The sequence below is a fragment of the Mizuhopecten yessoensis genome, unplaced genomic scaffold, assembly GCF_002113885.1.
Source record: "Mizuhopecten yessoensis strain PY_sf001 unplaced genomic scaffold, ASM211388v2 scaffold4819, whole genome shotgun sequence".
NCBI lineage: Eukaryota > Metazoa > Mollusca > Bivalvia > Pectinida > Pectinidae > Mizuhopecten > Mizuhopecten yessoensis.
In genome coordinates, this window is record NW_018405737.1 from 745,521 (window position 1) to 765,660 (window position 20,140).

General features: G+C 34.3%; 3 protein-coding genes across 11 annotated transcripts in view; 2 read left to right on the forward strand and 1 right to left on the reverse strand.

Annotated features, from left to right (window-relative positions):
• The window catches only part of LOC110449776 (prominin-1-A-like), a 57,330-nt gene extending 52,144 nt beyond the window's left edge, over positions 1-5,186 (forward strand). For 7 of the 9 annotated variants that reach the window (XM_021496849.1, XM_021496851.1, XM_021496844.1 and 4 more), the window contains one exon: positions 1,696-5,186. In XM_021496849.1, coding sequence (XP_021352524.1) covers positions 1,696-1,768 — 73 coding nt within the window. In that variant the 3' untranslated portion in view covers positions 1,769-5,186. The remainder of the gene's footprint in view (positions 1-1,695) is intronic. The other 2 variants (XR_002462900.1, XR_002462901.1) reach the window with 2 other exon arrangements.
• Positions 5,187-11,655: 6,469 nt separating this feature from the next.
• LOC110449752 (loricrin-like) lies at positions 11,656-16,799 on the forward strand. Its single transcript, XM_021496809.1, has 3 exons — positions 11,656-11,748; positions 14,468-15,169; positions 16,739-16,799. The coding sequence occupies exons 2-3, from the start codon at positions 14,479-14,481 to the stop codon at positions 16,762-16,764; spliced, it is 717 nt and encodes a 238-aa protein (XP_021352484.1). The 5' UTR covers positions 11,656-11,748; positions 14,468-14,478; the 3' UTR covers positions 16,765-16,799.
• Positions 16,800-17,480: 681 nt separating this feature from the next.
• LOC110449801 lies at positions 17,481-19,934 on the reverse strand. The gene is made up of 3 exons (XM_021496889.1): positions 19,863-19,934; positions 18,261-19,085; positions 17,481-17,856 (listed from the first exon to the last, which is right to left on the reverse strand). Exons 2-3 carry the CDS (start codon positions 19,075-19,077, stop codon positions 17,849-17,851), a joined length of 825 nt encoding a protein of 274 aa, XP_021352564.1. The 5' UTR covers positions 19,078-19,085; positions 19,863-19,934; the 3' UTR covers positions 17,481-17,848.
• Positions 19,935-20,140: the final 206 nt, after the last annotated feature.

A 20,140-nucleotide genomic window follows, 5' to 3' on the forward strand; every position in this document is an offset into this window, starting at 1 on the left:
GTTGTGTAGTGTTGTTACGGGTCCTACGTATACCGGCCTAGGATTATGCCTGGAAATTCATTAGCTTGACACACTCCCACTGTCAATGTACCAGAGGTCGTTCATATATGTTACAAAAATCTCTGAAAGACATCGAAATAAGGTAGAGGCCTAAGTTGATTTAAAAGAATTCCTTGATATATTTCAAGGTAACATTGGTCAGATTTGTAAAACCCTTGGATAACTTCTATTGAATAAACCGGGGTCCCGGGGTCACTACAGTCAATAGACTATTGCAAGGTCGTGGCATTTATATGTAATGTGAGCAATGTGCTTGAACAATATTTTCATCCTTTAGGGAAAAAACGACTGAATTTGACTTCCTTAAAATTTGTTATCAAGCTGTTTTAGTGCAGTGTTGGATCGCCACACTTAATAGGCTGTTGAATGATACAAAAATGACACTATGATTGATATGGAGTGTAAGCAATATGCTGTACTATATTTTCGTATCTTAAGGGCAAAAACAGCTAAATTTGACTTTGTTAAGGTTTTTAATCAAGTTCTTTCGTGCAATGTTGGATCGCCTCACTTAAGAGGCTGTAAGGTTGAGGCATTGTTATAGATATAAGCAATGAGCTGGACCATAATTAGTAACCAGTGGTCTTATAACCAAAAGGTCTTCATTCCAATTAGTTCACTTTTAACCTTTAACTGGAAAATATTGATAACTATATAACTCAAGTTCACAGGTATATCCTCATATGCTAACAACTTGCTGTGCAACATTTTATGATGCCGTACAATTCTAAACGATTTCATTTACTAATATGAATAATATAAATTTACTTTTATTTTTATAACGTTTTAAAGTATTCAGATATACTATACACACTAACCCTATGAGTGAGCCCATGTTTTGTAGTGCGCGATGTCTCCTGTATGTAAAAATGCATGTATTTCAAGTAATATTTACTAACATGTCTGGCCAACAGGCGAGCAATATTTTTTCTTCAACAGCTCTTGTTTTTAAAGCGTAAAGTGCATGTTTTGAACTTAATAATATTACAAAAAAGTAGCGTGTTTGCTGTCAACTTTAATTATAAGTTTGAAATTTACCTACTATGAAAGTCACAGACAATAAATGCAATTATCTATTTCATGATATAATAAGTGATCGATACAGCTCATAAGGACCTCTTGTTATGAATAAGAAAGCCATATATAATGAAGTGAACGAAATATTTGACATAAATGTATATGAATTAAACTGGTCCAAGTATTGAGTATTTTTATTTTGTCAACTTATTTCATTGTCTTTAGGAACATTCATTTAGTCTTATCACAACTATTCATATCGACCACATCTTTTTCTTTTGAGGAAGACCAAAAATAAATAAAATTCTGTGAACGTAAAGTATACCTTTTCTTATTCCACAGCTTCGAATATGTGTCTTCTCGGGTTTTTGTTAGCGTATAATAAAATTGAAACGTGGTACTGTATTAGAAGTGATTCACAATCCATTATTACATTGTAGTTTGTGAAAAGTTATCAAAATGTGAAATGATATTAAAGGCCAACTAAACCTTTCCAAGCAAGTGGGTGCCTGTCTATCGTCTACTTTGATCTTTTCTGATTATTTTATTATATGTTTTGTTAAGTCGTTTACAGTTTTATCGAAGAACGTAAAACATCGATTTGAAATACTGTTTCAGCAACAAGGTCAGCCACGCCGACGATCCCGAAAAGAATGGTCAAACCTTTCCGACATACGCAGAGGCTTGGTAGACAGTGCATACACTAGTGCAGATCTTGTAATTGATAGGCACGACATGGAACACTGGATTGGACATGCTTCAACAGTTGTTGATTTCTAGACATTGTGCGTTGTAGTGAATATATATGCAATTCATATGCATTTGTCGGCATACATAGCAAAATGGATTTGCACAGCGGACTCGGGAAATACTGAATAGCGCTTGTAGTTCCCATGGGTTTCTGTGCGCTATTATTGGTTTTACCTTTAAAAATAAGAATGCGAAATAACATGGCGTATTGGTAGCCATCCTAAAAGAGAATTATTTATGATTTTAACTTAAGTTTTACGCGAAATTTATACTCTGAGAATTTGGTTTAGAAGCAAAACTGCAAAAGAATGTCCCACTAAATTAAAAGGCTACAGAGATAGAGTACAATTGCATCGAGCAGCTCCGAAGAGCACCAATATTTATATATAAATCCAACAAATATATTTGAAACGATGAAGAAAGTTTTAGTAAAGAATAACTAACATCCATATTGTGTCCTTCATTGTATTTCCCACCTAAGATACAATATTGTCGTTGCGCTTTTTTGGTACACTAAAACGTATATATTTATGTAGCCAACACCCGTTTATAGCTAAGGAGTGTTTTGACATTTTTTTAGAGTTGTTTCACTGTTATATAGTACTATATCTTGATGAAATACAAATGAATGAGACTTATATCTCAGTCACCATGATTATAGTGATTTAACCACTGTTAATAACATTGAGATAGTACTTTTCAAGATTGATTGTCATAATGCTTTTCGATCGGATAAGAAGCAGATTTCGTGAAAACATTGCATGTTCAATAGACAAGTTTCTGGATAGTTCATTGTTATATGCATGTATGCATTTAAATTGTGCCTATCGTGATATTAAGCTGATCATTTGTGGCATAGATAGACAAATTCAAATAATCTGTGATATCAAAATGATTTGATTTAAGAAAACGTGTTGATTTCTAAGTTATGAATACTAGACAATCATCAGAAAATAGTCGTCGAAACACTTGCAGTTTTTTGTTCACAAATTGTATAACACATTGTAACATTAAGGCTTAATTTTAGTATGGAAACAAATTTTCCAGGCGGAAACATAGATTTTTTTATTCCGATTTCTCGTGCCCGTTATTATAAATGTGATCGAGTCATAAACGCAAAATTTCAAACTGATATTTGAGAAACATGTAAAAAGTGAAAATATTTTGGGCTTTATTTCTTAAAATAATCATTCTGGATGCACTTAAATGTAATTTTCGTTTTTAATTAAAATCTTAAGAAAGTAAACTTGATTAAAGGTTTGCATTAACTTGTCAATAAGCTAAGCCGGTTTTGAACAACTTGCTCCAATTAAAACAGTAATATGACCCCGATCTTCATTACATTGTGGTCTTAAATTCAGTTTGTAACTTACTTACTTATCAGTTTAATTTTCAAATTAGAAAAAAGTTAACTTATAACTCACAAAATGTTTCTAGATTTTTTTTTGTATGTGTAAGATTTGAACCATGAAAATATGAAGAAACAATTCTATCAATTTTTTAACAGTTAAATGTCGCATTTCTATGTTATATCTTAATGTCAAACACTAGAATAAATTCTATTTTTATAAAAGTGTATTTTATGAATGTTTTGTTTGAAAAATGTACAAACATTCCAGTTACATGTTCATTGGATATAAATCAGATCTATTGTGTAAACATGATATTGTTGTCTTTAAATCAAATAATAGCTTAACATGCTTGATTGTAATATGAACTGATGCAATTAAACTTATTTCTGCAAATAGAAATTTTGCATGGCGTAGAGAACCATGATTGTACAAATTGATTAACAGAACAAATGTTTTTACCTGCAGGGCAAAGTACCTTTTTTATGTACTATAAGACAAGTTTTACTAGTGTTAGTAGTAGAAGTTGGGGCTGCAACAATATATCTTATCGTGTCGCGTTAATTTCTTTTGAATCGTATCGAAGTGTTTTGTTTGCCTGTATCGCTATATAATAACTACTGAAATTATCAATTGATTTTTATCAAACTCTTAAAAGGTGAACTTATTTTTTCAAATCCTTCAGTAAAGATGTGGTCCACAGTGCAGTCATACCCAAAAATACTAAAACTAAAATTAATACACATATTTTTTGACAGTATTTACTATTGAAGTGTATGATATGACTAGATAAGCTTCGTAGCGCAATACGTTTCGTATCGTGAGATATGTGTATCGTTGCAGTCCTAGTAGAAGTAAAATAATGCAAATATTCATAATAGGAAAATTAACAAATTTCCTGAATCATCGGTGTGATATCCTCGCAAAACATACTGATGTGACTAGCTAATTCGTGGAATTCAATACTTGTAGTTCACACGTGCTTCATACAATCTATACACAAGTTCCAATTTGGCATCCTTTTGCCTTTTCTTAATATAGTATAAGTATGGTTTTTAAAGCTAACCCTAAATATAAAGGTAAAATGAAGATACGTTAATTATTCACGACTGTAGAAATTGATCTATGGTGGATATAAATGTATGCTTAGTTGAGAATGACCTGGTAAGTTTTATATTGTGTCTGTTTTGGAACCAAACTTGCCATCTATGATATTGATTTATTCATATGTATGATTATATCCGTCCTTTTCATGTGTGACTTTAACTTATGATTTATGTCATGAAATTGTTATTATTTTTTGTTTCTTTCTAATGATATATTTTTCTTTTTTTTCTCTATTAATACTGTTATTAATTTATTGATTTTTACTCGGAAATATCTTATCGTTAATCGTTTTCCAAATCGAAATGATTCCGTCCTATGTATTTCATTTCCTTTTTCAATTGAAAGATGTACATGTGATACTGATAGTCATCTGTTTTCTATAAATCTGAATGTGTTACTTTTGTAATTTATATTTCTTTTAAAATTTCGTCATCAGAATACAATAACTTAAATGTGTTACCTTGGAAATTTTAAGAAATCGTTCGTTCTTCATCAAAATACTTTTTGAAGTTTTGTATCGGCATACTTTTGTTTTGTTTATGTGATTGATTATTTTCTGATTAACTTATATTTGATAAAATATCGTTATTTAGCAGACAGTGTAAACAAGTGTATCTATTTGCTTTAAATAAGGTAAGATGTAATATTTCTAGACGTTTTATTAATCTTATTAAAATACAAATGTACATGTATATATGTTTAATTCCGACACGTTATGAAGACTAGGGTAGTGGTATTGAAGATACGTAAAACTCCCGTTAGTACTAGGTCAAAGTTCTCTTAACTCATTTACCCCTGAAGACACATTTGAACTCTTCCAGTTGAAAGGTTGGAATAGTTTATTATGAAATTTCAGGGGTGAATAAGTTAAAAAAGACCTCGACAAAACCATTCTTTCAGAGACCACACTTTGTATCTAAATCAACAGACTTATATGTTGTATCTTCTTTCTGTTCAAGATAATGAAATCTGAAAATTATTTCAAAATGGTTGCTTCTACAACGAAATATTTTTAGGTCACCTGAGCTTTAGCTCAAGTGACCTATTGCTATCCGTTTTCGTCCGTCGTCGTCCGTCGTCCGTCGTCCGTCGTCCGTTAACATTTTACATTTCAAACTTAAAGTCAAGTTCTGCTGGGCCGATTGAACTGAAAGTTGGTAGGAATGATCGCCTCATGGTCCTGACAAAGTGTTGTTATTTTTCGGGTCGATCAGAAATCCAATATGGCCGCCACGGCCGCCATTTTGAAAACCTATTTCAAACTTAAAGTCAAGTTCTGCTGGACCGATTGAACTGAAAGTTGGTAGGAATGATCGCCTCATGGTCCTGACAAAGTGTTGTTATTTTTCGGGTCGATCAGAAATCCAATATGGCCGCCACGGCCGCCATTTTGAAAACCTATTTCAAACTTAAAGTCAAGTTCTGCTGGACCGATTGAACTGAAAGTTGGTAGGAATGATCGCCTCATGGTCCTGACAAAGTGTTGTTATTTTTCGGGTCGATCAGAAATCCAATATGGCCGCCACGGCCGCCATTTTGAAAACCTATTTCAAACTTAAAGTCAAGTTCTGCTAGGCCGATTGAACTGAAACTTTGTAGGAATGATCAGCTCATGGTCCTGACAAAGTGTTGTTATTTTTTAGGTCAATCAGAAATCCAATATGGCCGCCACGGCCGCCATTTTGAAAACCTATTTCAAACTTAAAGTCAAGTTCTGCTGGACCGATTGAACTTAAAGTTTGTAGGAATGATAGACTCATGGTCCTGACAAAGTGTTGTTATTTTTCGGGTCGTTCAGAAATCCAATATGGCCGCCACGGCCGCCATTTTGAAAAACTATTTCAAACTTAAAGTCAAGTTCTGCTAGGCCGATTGAACTGAAACTTTGTAGGAATGATCAGCTCATGGTCCTGACAAAGTGTTGTTATTTTTCGGGTCAATCAGAAATACAATTTGGCTGCCATGGCCGCTATTTTGCTACTAAATTCTAATAGGCCGATCTCACTTAAAATTGGTCTAGGAATGATCAGCTCATGGTCCTGACAAAGTTAAGTTAACATTATACTATTTTTTACTCAAATTGGTACATATTTCAACAAAAAAAAAATACTGTAGACTCAGGTGACCGTTAAGGCCCATGGGCCTCTTGTTTTATCTTAGTATGGTATCTATTGCAATTTGTTTCAAATCAAGTGTTATTTAGTGAGTTTAAAATGAATACATATTTCACGTGATACAGTGTAACGCGCAATAGCTTTATTTTCTGTGGTATATTTGATTGTTAAAAACGTATTTTCATTAAAAGCCATCAATAAATTTTTATTTGAAAAAAAACTACCTTGTGTTTTGCTTCCGATATTTATTTCACTACAATATTGAACGTTTTTTGGAAATTCATTCTTATGAAGAAAATTTCACAAATATTTCTGCATTATATCTTTTTATCAAAAGCCTATCTTATCAGCGCGGCTGCTCTTGATACACGGGGAAAGAGAGAACGTACCACTGTGTGACACTCACAACAACACTTTTCATGAAAATTTCGTTATAGCTAGTAAACATGAATTTGAAGATTGGACTTTTTGAATGCTGCTACATTCTTTGTATATTTTCCGAGATAAAATGATTTTAACAAATAATGTATATATTGATACTTTTCGTCATTAAACTGTGTTCCAACACAACAAGGTTTGGGTGATAAGGATTAGCAGTTACATGTACATTTATGACTGGGAATTAACAGAATTCCACAATTCACAAACGTTCTGCCAAAATTGGGTATAATTAAAGTTTCAAATATGTATAATTTTAATTTTAACTGAAGTTCTATTTTCAACGTAAGAGGGATCGACAGTTATGCAGGCGATTTCTTTTTCTCTTTAAATTCTATTTTGTTTCTTAACGTTTCTATATGTTACCTAGTTTCGTGTAATAGAAATGGCATTACTATACTTTTTTTTAAAGGTACAACTTTTCCCACGTTCACAAGACAGTAAGTGAATGTTTAACGTGGATTTTTTTCGGGACTGTTTTTGATCGACCAATGACCAACCTTGTCATTTTCTTTGTTTCATGAATGGATCATGTGAGCTTAAATTATACGATAGTAATGACAATTATTATTTCCGCTTAAGTGTGTTGTGGGAGTAATGTGTAGTCTAGGATCCGACAACCATTCCACATACACTAGCTGTGGTTAGCTTTACACAAGATAGGACTCTGCATTGTTATCCTGATAATATAGAGCAGGATCGTTTGTAAAATGTATTAAATCAAAAATTAGTAATATTAACGCAACAGAGACATTTTTTAAAAATGTGATAAGTTATATTTTGTAATAAAGAGGACCATGTAAAGCCTAAAACCCGCTAAACAATCGCATGCGAAGGAATTTTGCAGACAATTATTCCAAATATTTTTAGAAGAAATTTGGTTGTTACAAGTGAAATATTTTGAAAAAAATATTGCTGGAAAATACAGATATGACTTAATCTTTCCTACCAAGCTTGCTTTCATAGCTTTATATTCTTATGCGATATATATAAAAAAAAACGCCTGACATATCACATAATTGTTCATGCAGGTTGTAAAATAGTTCGTCTGCTTGTAGGATAAGCTTCTTTTATTTTGGTTGATTTATTTATTTTCATTATTCAAGAGAAGCATTCTAGTTGGTCAAAATGATATTTTTATTTTAGTTTATGAACCTTACATGTGAATTAATACTAACAAGTAGTTTCTTTGCAATATTTACATCATTTAACATATTGATAGTATTCCTGTGTTCAAAATACTTTTCGTCATATCAGCATATTTAAATTTGCATTTTCAATTAAGTTCATTAAAACCCAAGTAATACTTAGAAGCCATACACGTAAGGAAATGATACGTCAAAAAATGAATGTTCTTGATAATAAAGACTTTCTGCTTAAAAACATGGACACAATTAAAACAGTTAATTCATTTTAAGGTGTATGACAGCGCTATCCTGACATAACATAGCAGCTTGTCGCTTTTCACTGTACATGACCAAGTCCTTTACATGATTGTGTTTCCGCTGACCTGATTACAAAGTAAAACGTGATCGACCGGATAACCATGACAGCTTCCTTTGAGTTATTGCGACATTGATTCAAATACAAAAATGAATGACTTAATCTCTATGCACTAAATTTACTAACCCACCATTACATCTGTCAATACTTCAATCAGCACATTCATAGTATTCTTCCATCATTGGAAATCTCGATAGAGATTGTTGCGATGCCTCTTCTTTTTGCTTTATTCGCGTTAACTTTAAACGCCATTTGGTATTGTTCGCAAATGTTTCACCAACACGTGAAACCCAAACAAAAAGAGAAAAGGTGACTGGTACCAAAAGGAAACAAACAATAACCTTCCAGGAGAATCTGTATTTCCACGGTTGTTTCAGAACACCATTACACCAGTACTGCACTTGAATAAAACACATATAGATTAAGAATACATGTGCATACACATTTTATTTTGCCTCTTAAAAAAGTATATTATACTTTTGTGACTCATAGAGTTCGACAAAATATAACACCTTAATATGTAAATTTCAAGAAAACAAATGTAAAGTGAAACGTCCACTACATAGCCAGTTAGTGTCAACCATTATAAAAGGAGATATTTTCATTGAATCTGTTTCGTTAGAGACATATATTCAATATTAGAAATCAGCACACTGAAATATTTTACCTTAGTCTTTTTGTGGATGCTCCTGTTATTCCTTTCATCTTAGTACCATATAGTGTATGTCCCTGTTGATGTCTTGTGTGGAATTCCAATTTTTCTATTATGTGTTGGCGTTATGGAACCTTTTTTTTTAATTGAGGGGGTCCGAAGGACCATGGTGAGTTTATGCCATACCGCAGCGTTCGTCGTCCGTCCATCAACTTTTCCTTTAAAACGCTACTTGTCCTGAACGGCCAAGTGGATTTTGACTAAATTTGGTCTGGAGCAGCCTTAGCCCAAGGGGACTCAATTTTGTATAAAAAGTGGGTGTTGGCCCCTGGGGGCAGAGGGGCAGGGCCTAATATTGGAAATAGAGGTAAAACCTTTAAAATCCATCTTCTAAAATCTATATTTTGTATAAACGTTGGGTCTGACACCCTGGGCAGAGGGGCGGGGCCCAATAGTGTAAACATAGCAAATTCTTCAAAATACTTCTATTTTTTTAGGAATGACAGGATTTTGTCCAAATTTAGGACGAAGCACATATGTGTGAAGGGGAACCAATTTTGTATAAACTGTTGGTTTTAACCCCCTGAGGCAGAGGGGTGGGCCAAATAGGGAAAATAGAAAAATAGTTTTAAAATCCTTCTTCTGTAGGAATGACAGGATCATGTCCATATTTGGTCTAAAGCATATCCTTGGGTGAATGGGAACTGAATTTGTATCAACGGTGGGTCTGCTTCCCCTGGGGCAGAGGGACGGGGCCCAATTGTGGAAACATAGCAAATTCTTCAAACTCCTCCTTTTACTGTAGGAATGACAGGATTTTGTCCAATTGCATTCTGGCTAACATTTCCAGGTGAGCGATACAGGCTCTCTGGGCCTTTTGTTTTTCTTTGTCCTTTTAACGATTTTGGCAAGGTCGCTTAGCAAGACGTGTGGACATTTCAGTCAAAAGCACCAACTTTGCTCAAGTGCAATTTGCACATAAGCCTTTAAAGTTCTAGGCACCACTTCATACAGAAGCCGTCCATCTTAGCAGCTTAATAGGATAATACTTGGTCGAGGTTAAGGGACAGTCTGAAAACTTGGTATTTATCGTCGGACTGTAGGGGCACTATGAACGCTTCAGGTTTGGTCGAAATGATGAGAAGGTCGCAATACTTCAGTCTCTGGTGTAAAACTATTTACACTAACTCGTTTGGTCGAGCTTATGGGGTAGTCTACTCTTTAGTCTTGGTCATGCTTCAGCGACAGCCTGTCCTCTTCAGCTTGGTCGAGCTTAAGGGATAGTCTGAACACTTCCGTCTCCGGTGTTTACACTGCCTATCGGAACATGATTAGTTGAGCTCATGTGACACTTTGAACTCTCCCGTAATAGTCGCGCTTTAGAGACAGTCTTCCACTTCAGTATGATGTTCAGACATCTTCGAAACTCCAGGGGTTATTCTCCCCTACCTTCTCTTCATCCTTGATATATATATGTCATTACAAAATTGAATCCTCTGTGTGCACCACCTAGTGGATGATACAAATAGACCAGTTTGATCTTTGAGGCCAATAAAAAATGCGCTTCAGCGTAACGGTAATGCTTTTAAGTCGTGTCTTCAAATTTACCAATACATATAACAGCTTTTCAGAAAACGTTAGGGAGCATAACACCTGGAATTTCGATATTGGTGTTCGGAATGTTTACCAAAACAGTTTAAATGATTATTTGTAAAATGAAAGACTTGTTTGGATACTTTTTCAGTAAAGCTCCGATTTCATCTAACATGCCTCGTATGTTTTCAATTTCAAGGTTCTATTGACAATTCAGTATCCTCTTAATGTTTTTGCCCTTTTGTTTCGGAATTAATTGGAAGAGAAAACACCCACTATTGAGCGATATTTGTATATATGATCGATATATACATGCAAGTAATACAAAATACAAAGGACATTTTTTATATAATACATGTAGAAATAATTAAGACTGCAAAATAACACAATTAATAAATTAATCAAATGTAAAACATTTTTCTGTCATATAGTGGCCACGGTAACCCTGCTGACCGTGCAGTACAGGCCTCCTTAATGATAGGACAGATTGTTACGGAGAAGTGACAGTAAAATTAACAAAAATATATTTAGTAAAATGGTAATTATCATCAAATCTGAAACACATCAGACCAGAGGTAAACACATTTAATCACTCCAATTTAAAACGCATTTTTTTATCCAAACACAGAGTATTGCTTATATCAGAACACTGTCTATAATACCATCGATGTAACTTGACCTTAAACGTATTTTATGTTTTAAAAGGTTGGTTAACCTACCTGTCAATCTACTATCGCTGTGTCTTGTCGATGGCAGGTACGCGGAAGCAGAGACGGAAAAATTAGCATTTTTTATTGTTCATATTTTTTCTGATAACTTTGAGGTAAAGCAAGGATTATAGTTATACATATAAGTAATGCTTAAGAACAGATGTTTTTTAGTTGGTAGTAATTAATTTTTCCTGTCTTGTTTACAAGAGTTAAACCTATGTGTCGATTAAGCAGGCGCGTGCTGTGGTGGTCCTATTAGGATCGATCGCTGACATTTAAAACAGACAAGCTTGTGTCATGACCCAACTGATGACTTGTAGAATAAATATATTTCCTTGTACTTTTTTTGTTGTTCACAAAAAAATCAAACGAAAATAGTATAAAGGCTTCGATTTTCAGATTTAGCGTCAGTTCCACCAAATAGCCGTTCTACGCCCTCAACCGACGATCTCCTCGTAAGTAACCCATTACGGTACTCTTCCATTACAACTGTTTTAAGTATAAGTGTATATGGATAACAAAATACTCAATTTCAAAATTGATAAATTTTCTAAAAGATTTTGGTAGCAATAGCATCTTACAAGAAGTATTGTTGCCATCTTCATATGTTTGCGATGTTAAATACATTTTTTTGGTATCTAAACTAAATGCAAATAGCTAGCTATTATAACAACACAAATATACAAAGCTTCAGTTGTTTTGATATTTGAAGATTTAATCTGTAATAACTGATCATTTGATGTCTACATATGCCTGTAATTAGTTCGCGAAAGATACATGTAGCACCATGAAAGGAGTTACAAGGAAAGGACGGGTGCCGACTTAAATATTTCACTTCATCATAGCAGATAAGCTTGATTGTTTGCAGAAAACAAGTTTTCTAATAGTTTATAATGAAATGGGGGTTCTTTCGTGCATCAATCATCTCCTGTATAGAACAATGAGGAGATTTAGTTGACAAAAGATAATATGTTATACACATTGATGTTTTCATTTTTGAAATATTAATATTAATATGTTGATAATATATAATATTACATATCTGTTCTTATTTATAAACAAATCTGAAATTTTCTTGATTGATAAGTTGTTTTATATGAATTAAATTGCTACACTAGGGCTTAAATACAACATGTAACTATTTACATCTTAGTCTTCTTGATAGATAATTCGATGTTGCATCGTCATATACAGACGCTATTGCAGGCGACAAAGATAAATACATATATCACTTAACTTGATAAAGGGGATGATTTGAACATAGAAAACGGTAAACATGTCCACGACTTCAAAATAGCTGTGATCAAATATCTGAATAATACCGTCAGTCCTACTAACAAATAGTTGTGTGTCTATCTAAAAGTCGTTTCAAGTCCGTTTAAGTCTGTTTAAGTCTGAGGTATGTGCACAATATTCTTTTGCTAAAGGATAGGGAAATATCCTCAGACATTTGATACATTGTATTGATGTATGGACATAGTATTATGCACAAACGAAACCTATTCCATTTGGTAAAAAACTTTGAACTTGATTTAGTTCGCTTTTAAATAGCATTGATTTTACACTAAATGTAATTGCTATATCTACGATCTAAGATAAAATACTACTTCTCTGACATTTGGTAATGATACAAACGAATATTCCTTCGTTTTTTTATTTTAGTTTTGTTGTCTCCTGAATAGAGTGTATTGACAGAGACACCATTCCAATGGTCTTATTTGTACCTGTATGTGGTCAAAGTATCGTCCAGTAGATACTGATGGTCAACTAAGTTTTGTAATAGATACAACCAATTACTTTCGTCCCTAGCATTTCGCTGCAATTGGTAAATACATTGAAAGGACATTACAAAAGATAAGTGACGGCCATAGTGTTTTACAACCTTTAGTGCTTATACCCCTCCTTTTTCTTCCTGTAACCTCAATTGTATATATTTTATATATTATTTACCCTAGTCTGTTTGAAGTTATTTTTATATTTACAACTGACATTAGATTTTATTCTTTGAATTGTAGTTTGAAGCGTATATTTTTTTAAAACGTGTTTTCAGTTTTCCGATTTTGTTCATCCGTGTGCCTCTCTCAGGGCTCTTAAATTATAACACCACTGCTATTTAATATGACATAAAAGCCATTATTCCTCAGTTTAAGTAAATTTTACAAGATTGATACTATGCAAAAATATTTTTGATATAAACAAGGGAACGATTCGTCAGCAACGTTATTATTATAGATTTGATACACAATCCTGAAATGACGGGACTGAGGTTAAACATATATACTAGTTCATTTGAGATATAACCACGATATGATTGGATTGATTGCCCGATTGAAACTGGTAACATACGACACAATCTGAGTAACGGATACTAGAGGGATGATGTGTCTATATTTTGAACTCGTACGTTATACATAAACGATTATATCACAACTGTAAGGCAAGCCAACTCACAAGTTTTTCAAGGAGTGATATCGATCATGTATTCAAAAATATTATAGAAGATTTCGTATATACCTGAAGCATAAATTATATATAATTAAGTATATAAATCGTCTTATAAAGTAAAGGAGACATCTTATATATTGTAGAGGATATCTAGAAATTAAATGAGATATGTCTCATATACTTAATCAGATACCTCATTTATGTGTAACGTTTCTTGTATATCAAATTAAAGAAGTATCAATGATATGCTATGTGATATTTAGAGGATCTAACACGAGTGTTAATGTAATATTGAATTTATTAAGCGAGTCACTTAATGCCATATGAAATTAATAAACGAGTTTAATAAACTCAATATTACATGAACACGAGTGTTAGATTATATTTATAACATCTTGGATACATGAAATTTCTGTATTATATGAGATATATTATACAATTTATCATATACATGTATATATAATTTTATGAAACGCATGTTCGATATTGCTCCATAAATTCATGTTATTTTTTTTGCTATACAACTCCTCGGGAGAGAATGGAATCAAGTGTACAATTCAACATATATATTTTAATTTCTGATTTTTTTTATTTTGCTTTTGTTGATTTTTGTTTTGTTTTGCTTTTGTTTACACTTTTGTATTGAAACAATAATAGTAAATGTCTGAATATATAATGTTTATCCTGTTTTGGTAAGAATACATATGAATTGATCTGTTCTATTTTCAGCTTAAAAAGCCATGATGCTTGCAGTCGCTTTACTATGTCTGCTTGTCGGAACAGCGGTTGGCACATTCCCGATGACGGGCGGAAGTTCAATGATGGGCGGGCGTTCAATGATGGGAAGTTCCATATACAGCCCCGGATATAGTATGGGCGGAAGTTCGATGTACAGCCCCGGGTACTCCATGATGGGCGGAACTATGGGCAGTAATTCGATGTACAACCCCAGTTACAGCATGATGGGAGGACGAATGGGCGGAAGTTCAATGTACAGACCCAGTTACAACATGATGGGAGGAGGCATGAGCGGAAGTTCAATGTACTACCCCAGTTACAGCATGATGGGAGGAGGTATGGGCGGAAGTTCGATGTACAACCCCAGTTACAGCATGATGGGAGGAGGTATGGGCGGAAGTTCGATGTACTACCCCGGTATGATGACAGGGGGTATGGGCGGAAGTTCGATGTACTACCCCAGTTATAACACGATGGGAGGAGGTATGGGCGGAAGCTCGATGTACAGACCCAGTTACAGCATGATGGGAGGAGGTATGGGCGGAAGCTCTATGTACAACCCCAGTTACAGCATGATGGGAGGAGGTATGGGCGGAAGTTCTATGTACAACCCGAGCTACAGCATGAGTGGCGGATCTTCTTACCCATACATGGGAGGAAACGTTGGAGGAGGTGGCAGAAGTGTATCCATAAGTAAGTTGCTAAGTTGCTGACGTAGTGATTACAAATGGTAAATGTATGGTTAACTGTCATAAATGTATATGCAAGGCAGCAGTGGTAAGTATTATATGCACGTCGAAGAAGCAGCCAGTATTATATTAACAAGATAGAAACAAGTCAGTATTGTACATACGAGGTCGTAGTCATTATTGTTTGTACGTGGTAATAGTCAGTATTTTATGTATGAGGTAGTAGTGTGTATTATATGTACGGTGTAGTGGTCGGTATTATATGTATGAGGTAGTAGTGTGTATTATATTTACCATGTAGTGGTCGGTATTATATGTATGAGGTAGTAGTGTGTATTATATGTACAATGTAGTGGTCGGTAGTATATGTATGAGGTAGTAGTGTGTATTATGTGTACGATGTAGTGGTCGGTATTATATGTATGAGGTTGTAGTATGTATCATATGTACGATGTAGTGGTCGGTATTATATGTATGAGGTAGTAGTATGTATTATATGTACGATGTAGAGGTCGGTATTATCTGTATGAGGTAGTAGTGTGTATAATATGTACGAGGTAGTAGTCGGTATTATATGTACGAGGTAGTAGACGGTATTATATGTATGAGGTAGAAATGTGTATAATATGTACGAGGGAGTAGTCGGTATTATATGTATGAGGTAGAAATGTGTATAATATGTACGAGGTAGTAGTCGGTATTATATGTATGAGGGAGTAGTGTGTATTATATGTACGATGTAGAGGTCGGTATTATCTGTATGAGGTAGTAGTGTGTATAATATGTACGAGGTAGTAGTCGGTATTATATGTATGAGGTAGTAGTGTCTATTATATGTACGATGTAGTGGACGGTATTATCTGTATGAGGTAGTAGTATGTTTTATATGTACGATGTAGTGGTCGGTAGTATATGTATGAGGTAGTAGTCGGTGTTATATGTACGAGGTAGTAGTCGGTATTATATGTACGAGGTAGTAGACGGTATTATATGTATGAGGTAGAAATGTGTATAATATGTACGAGGTAGTAGTCGGTATTATATGTACGAGGTAGTAGTCAGTATTATATGTATGAGGTAGAAATGTGTATAATATGTACGAGGTAGTAGTCGGTATTATATGTATGAGGTAGTAGTGTGTATAATATGTACGAGGTAGTAGTCGGTATTATATGTACGAGGTACATTGTAGTAGTCAATATTGTATGCACGAGGTAGTAGTCAGTTTTATAGATACACTGTACGAGGTATGAGTCAGTGTTATATGTATGAGGTAGTTGTCAGTGATATATATACACATGGTAGTTGTCAGTGATATACATGTATATAGATATATACATGGTTGTATGTACATGTACCTGGTATTAGTCAATAGTCGTTTTGTTATTGTTATTATTCACTTTTGTAGCATGTCTTAAATAGAATGGGTGTTTTAGCGTTTAGATTCAATCCAACATGCGATGTTGTCGTGAATTATGGTATAAACTGATAAACTAGATTTAACTAGAACTTAAATGCACCTTAACTAGATTTTGTTAACATTTAAAATATATTATGTTTGTTTTTATCACAGTTAAGAAACGTGGAGGATCCTACTAGACACTGGTACCCGGACACGACCGGCCATACGCTTCGGAATTGGACTTGTAATGAAGTATGATTTATACATTTATATATTAAACTTACGCAACCAAAGCTGAGAACATTGTGGATTTCTTTATTACAGTTTCGTAGTACCAACTCAAAACACATAGGGTATTTTTCATAATCTCCTTCGGACATCCGACCATAGCTCGCGCGAGGTCTTGCGAGGGAGATATCTACATTATGTGTGTTAATGTTTAGCATACAAAGTTTAACATGACAAATCTTTCCATTTAAAGATTTTGTAGAAATTATGGTTATTAATGTTTTCTAATTGTGAATTATGTTTTATCGGTAAGTACATATTTATCATTATAATGTTTAGTCCTTATTCTAAAATCGCATAATGTTGATCCATGTTCTCTATACGTCACAGTGCGCAATTATGTTAAAATAAAACTTAAAAGGAAATGCATTGAACAGCAAAGAAACACAGATCGATTCTTTAAGCACTATTTCAACTTTACATATTTATAAATCATGGCGATATTTTCAGCATCAAACGAGTGATGATCTTCCCATTAAGAGTACTAAAGTGAAATGCATTGCAAATACATTTTGCACAAAGCATGTGCTCGCATGTCATAATTTGTTATCGATAAGGTAAAACATTTGTGAACATCTATTTTGTGTCACAAGATAAAATATAAATGAACACTTATCGTCTGTCACAAAGTAAAATTTTAATGAATAACATTTACCTGCCACAAGGCAAAGTTTTAAAGAACAACCATTACCTACCGCGTCATTGTTGCTCAAAGGTGATATCTTTTACGATTGCATCTTTTTAAGTAAATTCTGTAACCATATCTTATAATGATATTGCCCCAGTACTGCTTACAAACCATCGGTAGTCTTTGTAGCTGTACAATTCAGCTATTTGTAATTAACAATAAAGAAAAACATGACGACAAAATACACTAAAACACCGAAAATGAACGGATTTCTATCTTTGAAATATCGGAGAAACACTGGGGTCCAGTTCCTCTGGGTTTGCAGAGCACAATTCATATTGGAGTCAAAGAGAGTCGGACCGGAATCACTGGGCTGTAACATAACAAAACAAACGTGATCAGACTAAACATTTAAAAGGATGATGTCGGTATTTAGCATAGTAAATACAATGTAACACGATAAAATGATCAAGAAAACAGAAATTCAATTATTGTCAACTATATTTACCTTTATGATATCAAAAATGTGATACATACATGTAGGTTCAGAAAGATTTCATCGTACAATGATACCATAAAGAATTGCGTTAAAACATTCGGGAAACACTGAAAAAGTGTGAATCAGAAGCGTGGTCGGACAGATCTATTCAATTTTGTATAAGTAGTCAAAATCTTCAACGATAAAAACAGACAATATCTATAGTTTTGTTACCTTATATTATGCATTTTTCCGACACTACGCGAATAAAATGTAATCGGTTTTGTGTGATTACTTACCACCAAAGATGATCTGCCTATTCGCGAATCGTTGTTGTACCCTGTTTGCACTCATTGTATTGAGCCCAGACATCCTGCGGCTTCCTCTGTCAAATGAGGACGCACCACCAGAAGGCACAGCGACTGCACGTGATCGAACGTTCATTGATGAGGATAAAGGCGTCACCCTATATCTACCATTGGGCGAGGAACTAATAGTACCGATAAATGCTTGACTTGATGGAACGGTAGCTCTATTGCTTCTTACTATGTATGGAGACGTTCTCGCTAACATCCTACCAGATATCGATGATGATCCGGCCGGAAACATACTTGTTCGACTATTCGGATTGAATCTCAGTCTGCTTTGCATTCTAGGTCCTAACCTTTGTATTTGTGCTTCTCTCCTTTGTCCGAGGGTAGCACCGGTTAAGAATGAGGTGCTTCTGCGTGTCTGTCCGATTTGTGTTAGAATGGGATTCACTGCTGTTCGTAGTGCCGGCCTACGTCCAGAATTGCTTCCTGCAATTCTTATTGATGGCGGTAGCTCAATACGTGAGCTGCTACCTGCAATACTTATTGATGGCGGTAGCTCAATACGTGAGCTGCTACCTGCAATTCTTATTGATGGCGGTAGCTCAATACGCGAGCTGCTACCTGCAATTCTTATTGATGGCGGTAGCTCACGTATACGTGAGCTGCTACCTGCAATTCTTATTGATGGTGGTAGCTCACGTATACGTTGCACTAGTTGTCTGTTAGTATATCTGGTGTTTCGAGACGGATACGTAGCGAAAGCTACACTCAACGTACTTAAAATGAGGGCAAACGTCTTCATATTGGAATCTGGAAGTATAAGAAGAGTTGAACATAGTCACACGGAACTTGCCCATAATAACAAGGAACTTGATTTCGTGAGAGTGTTCAGGTGTATTTATTGGGTCTAACCATATTATGTACTATTTGTTATATCATTTGAAGTAACATTATTTAAATGTACCGATGTAAACATATATCGACGCTGTTACATATCATGCCAAATGACTCGATCAAGAAGGAATAATAACTGAACTTGCATGTACTTGCAACAAACTTCAAGCGAAAAAGCAGTAAATTTGGCATAACCCTATAGGAAAATGTATTTGATTTAGAAACATTTTGCTACCTTCACTAATTTTTAGCAAACACTCTAAAGAATTATGCTTATGCTACCGGAACAAGTTGAATACAGATAAACATAACTAGTATAGGAATGAATTATTAGAAGCTTTAAAAATATAAATATATGTTTATAAGACATAGCAAATATTCATTATACAACTACACATTCCGTAGGTATATATTGTATAACTAGCGTACGTAAAAAAAATCAGATAAAGCCATACGTTAAACAATTATATGGAATGTTCTTTAGAGGGAAAGCGAATAAAATATGTTAAATTCATAACAGATATTGATTTATTTAAAAACGTTGTAAGGCAAAAAACGAGGGTGTTGTTAAAACAACAGAAAATATATAATGAGTGATCACCTTTCATACTTCACGAACATAGCATTAGTGACACGCCGCGACCTTACCGCTCAAAACAGTGACAAGTTACATGTCTTTGTGTGGACACTTACCTGGTTTGAGTGAAGCGGCGTTCCTCAGCAAATGAATGCCACAGACAATAAACTATCTCTATATATAGAGGGGGATGACTCGGCTATTGAAAACTTCATTTTGCAGTGTTTAAGTAGCGTGTCCCAGCTGTTAGGTGCAAAGGATGACAGAGAACAACGGACTGGGATGGAGTAATCATTATAAAGTTAATTATGATTGATAATACAACGTAATAAGTGGTCCTGTAATATGTCAGGTATCCAACGAGGCAGAATGTTCCCAACGTCTATATCCTAAT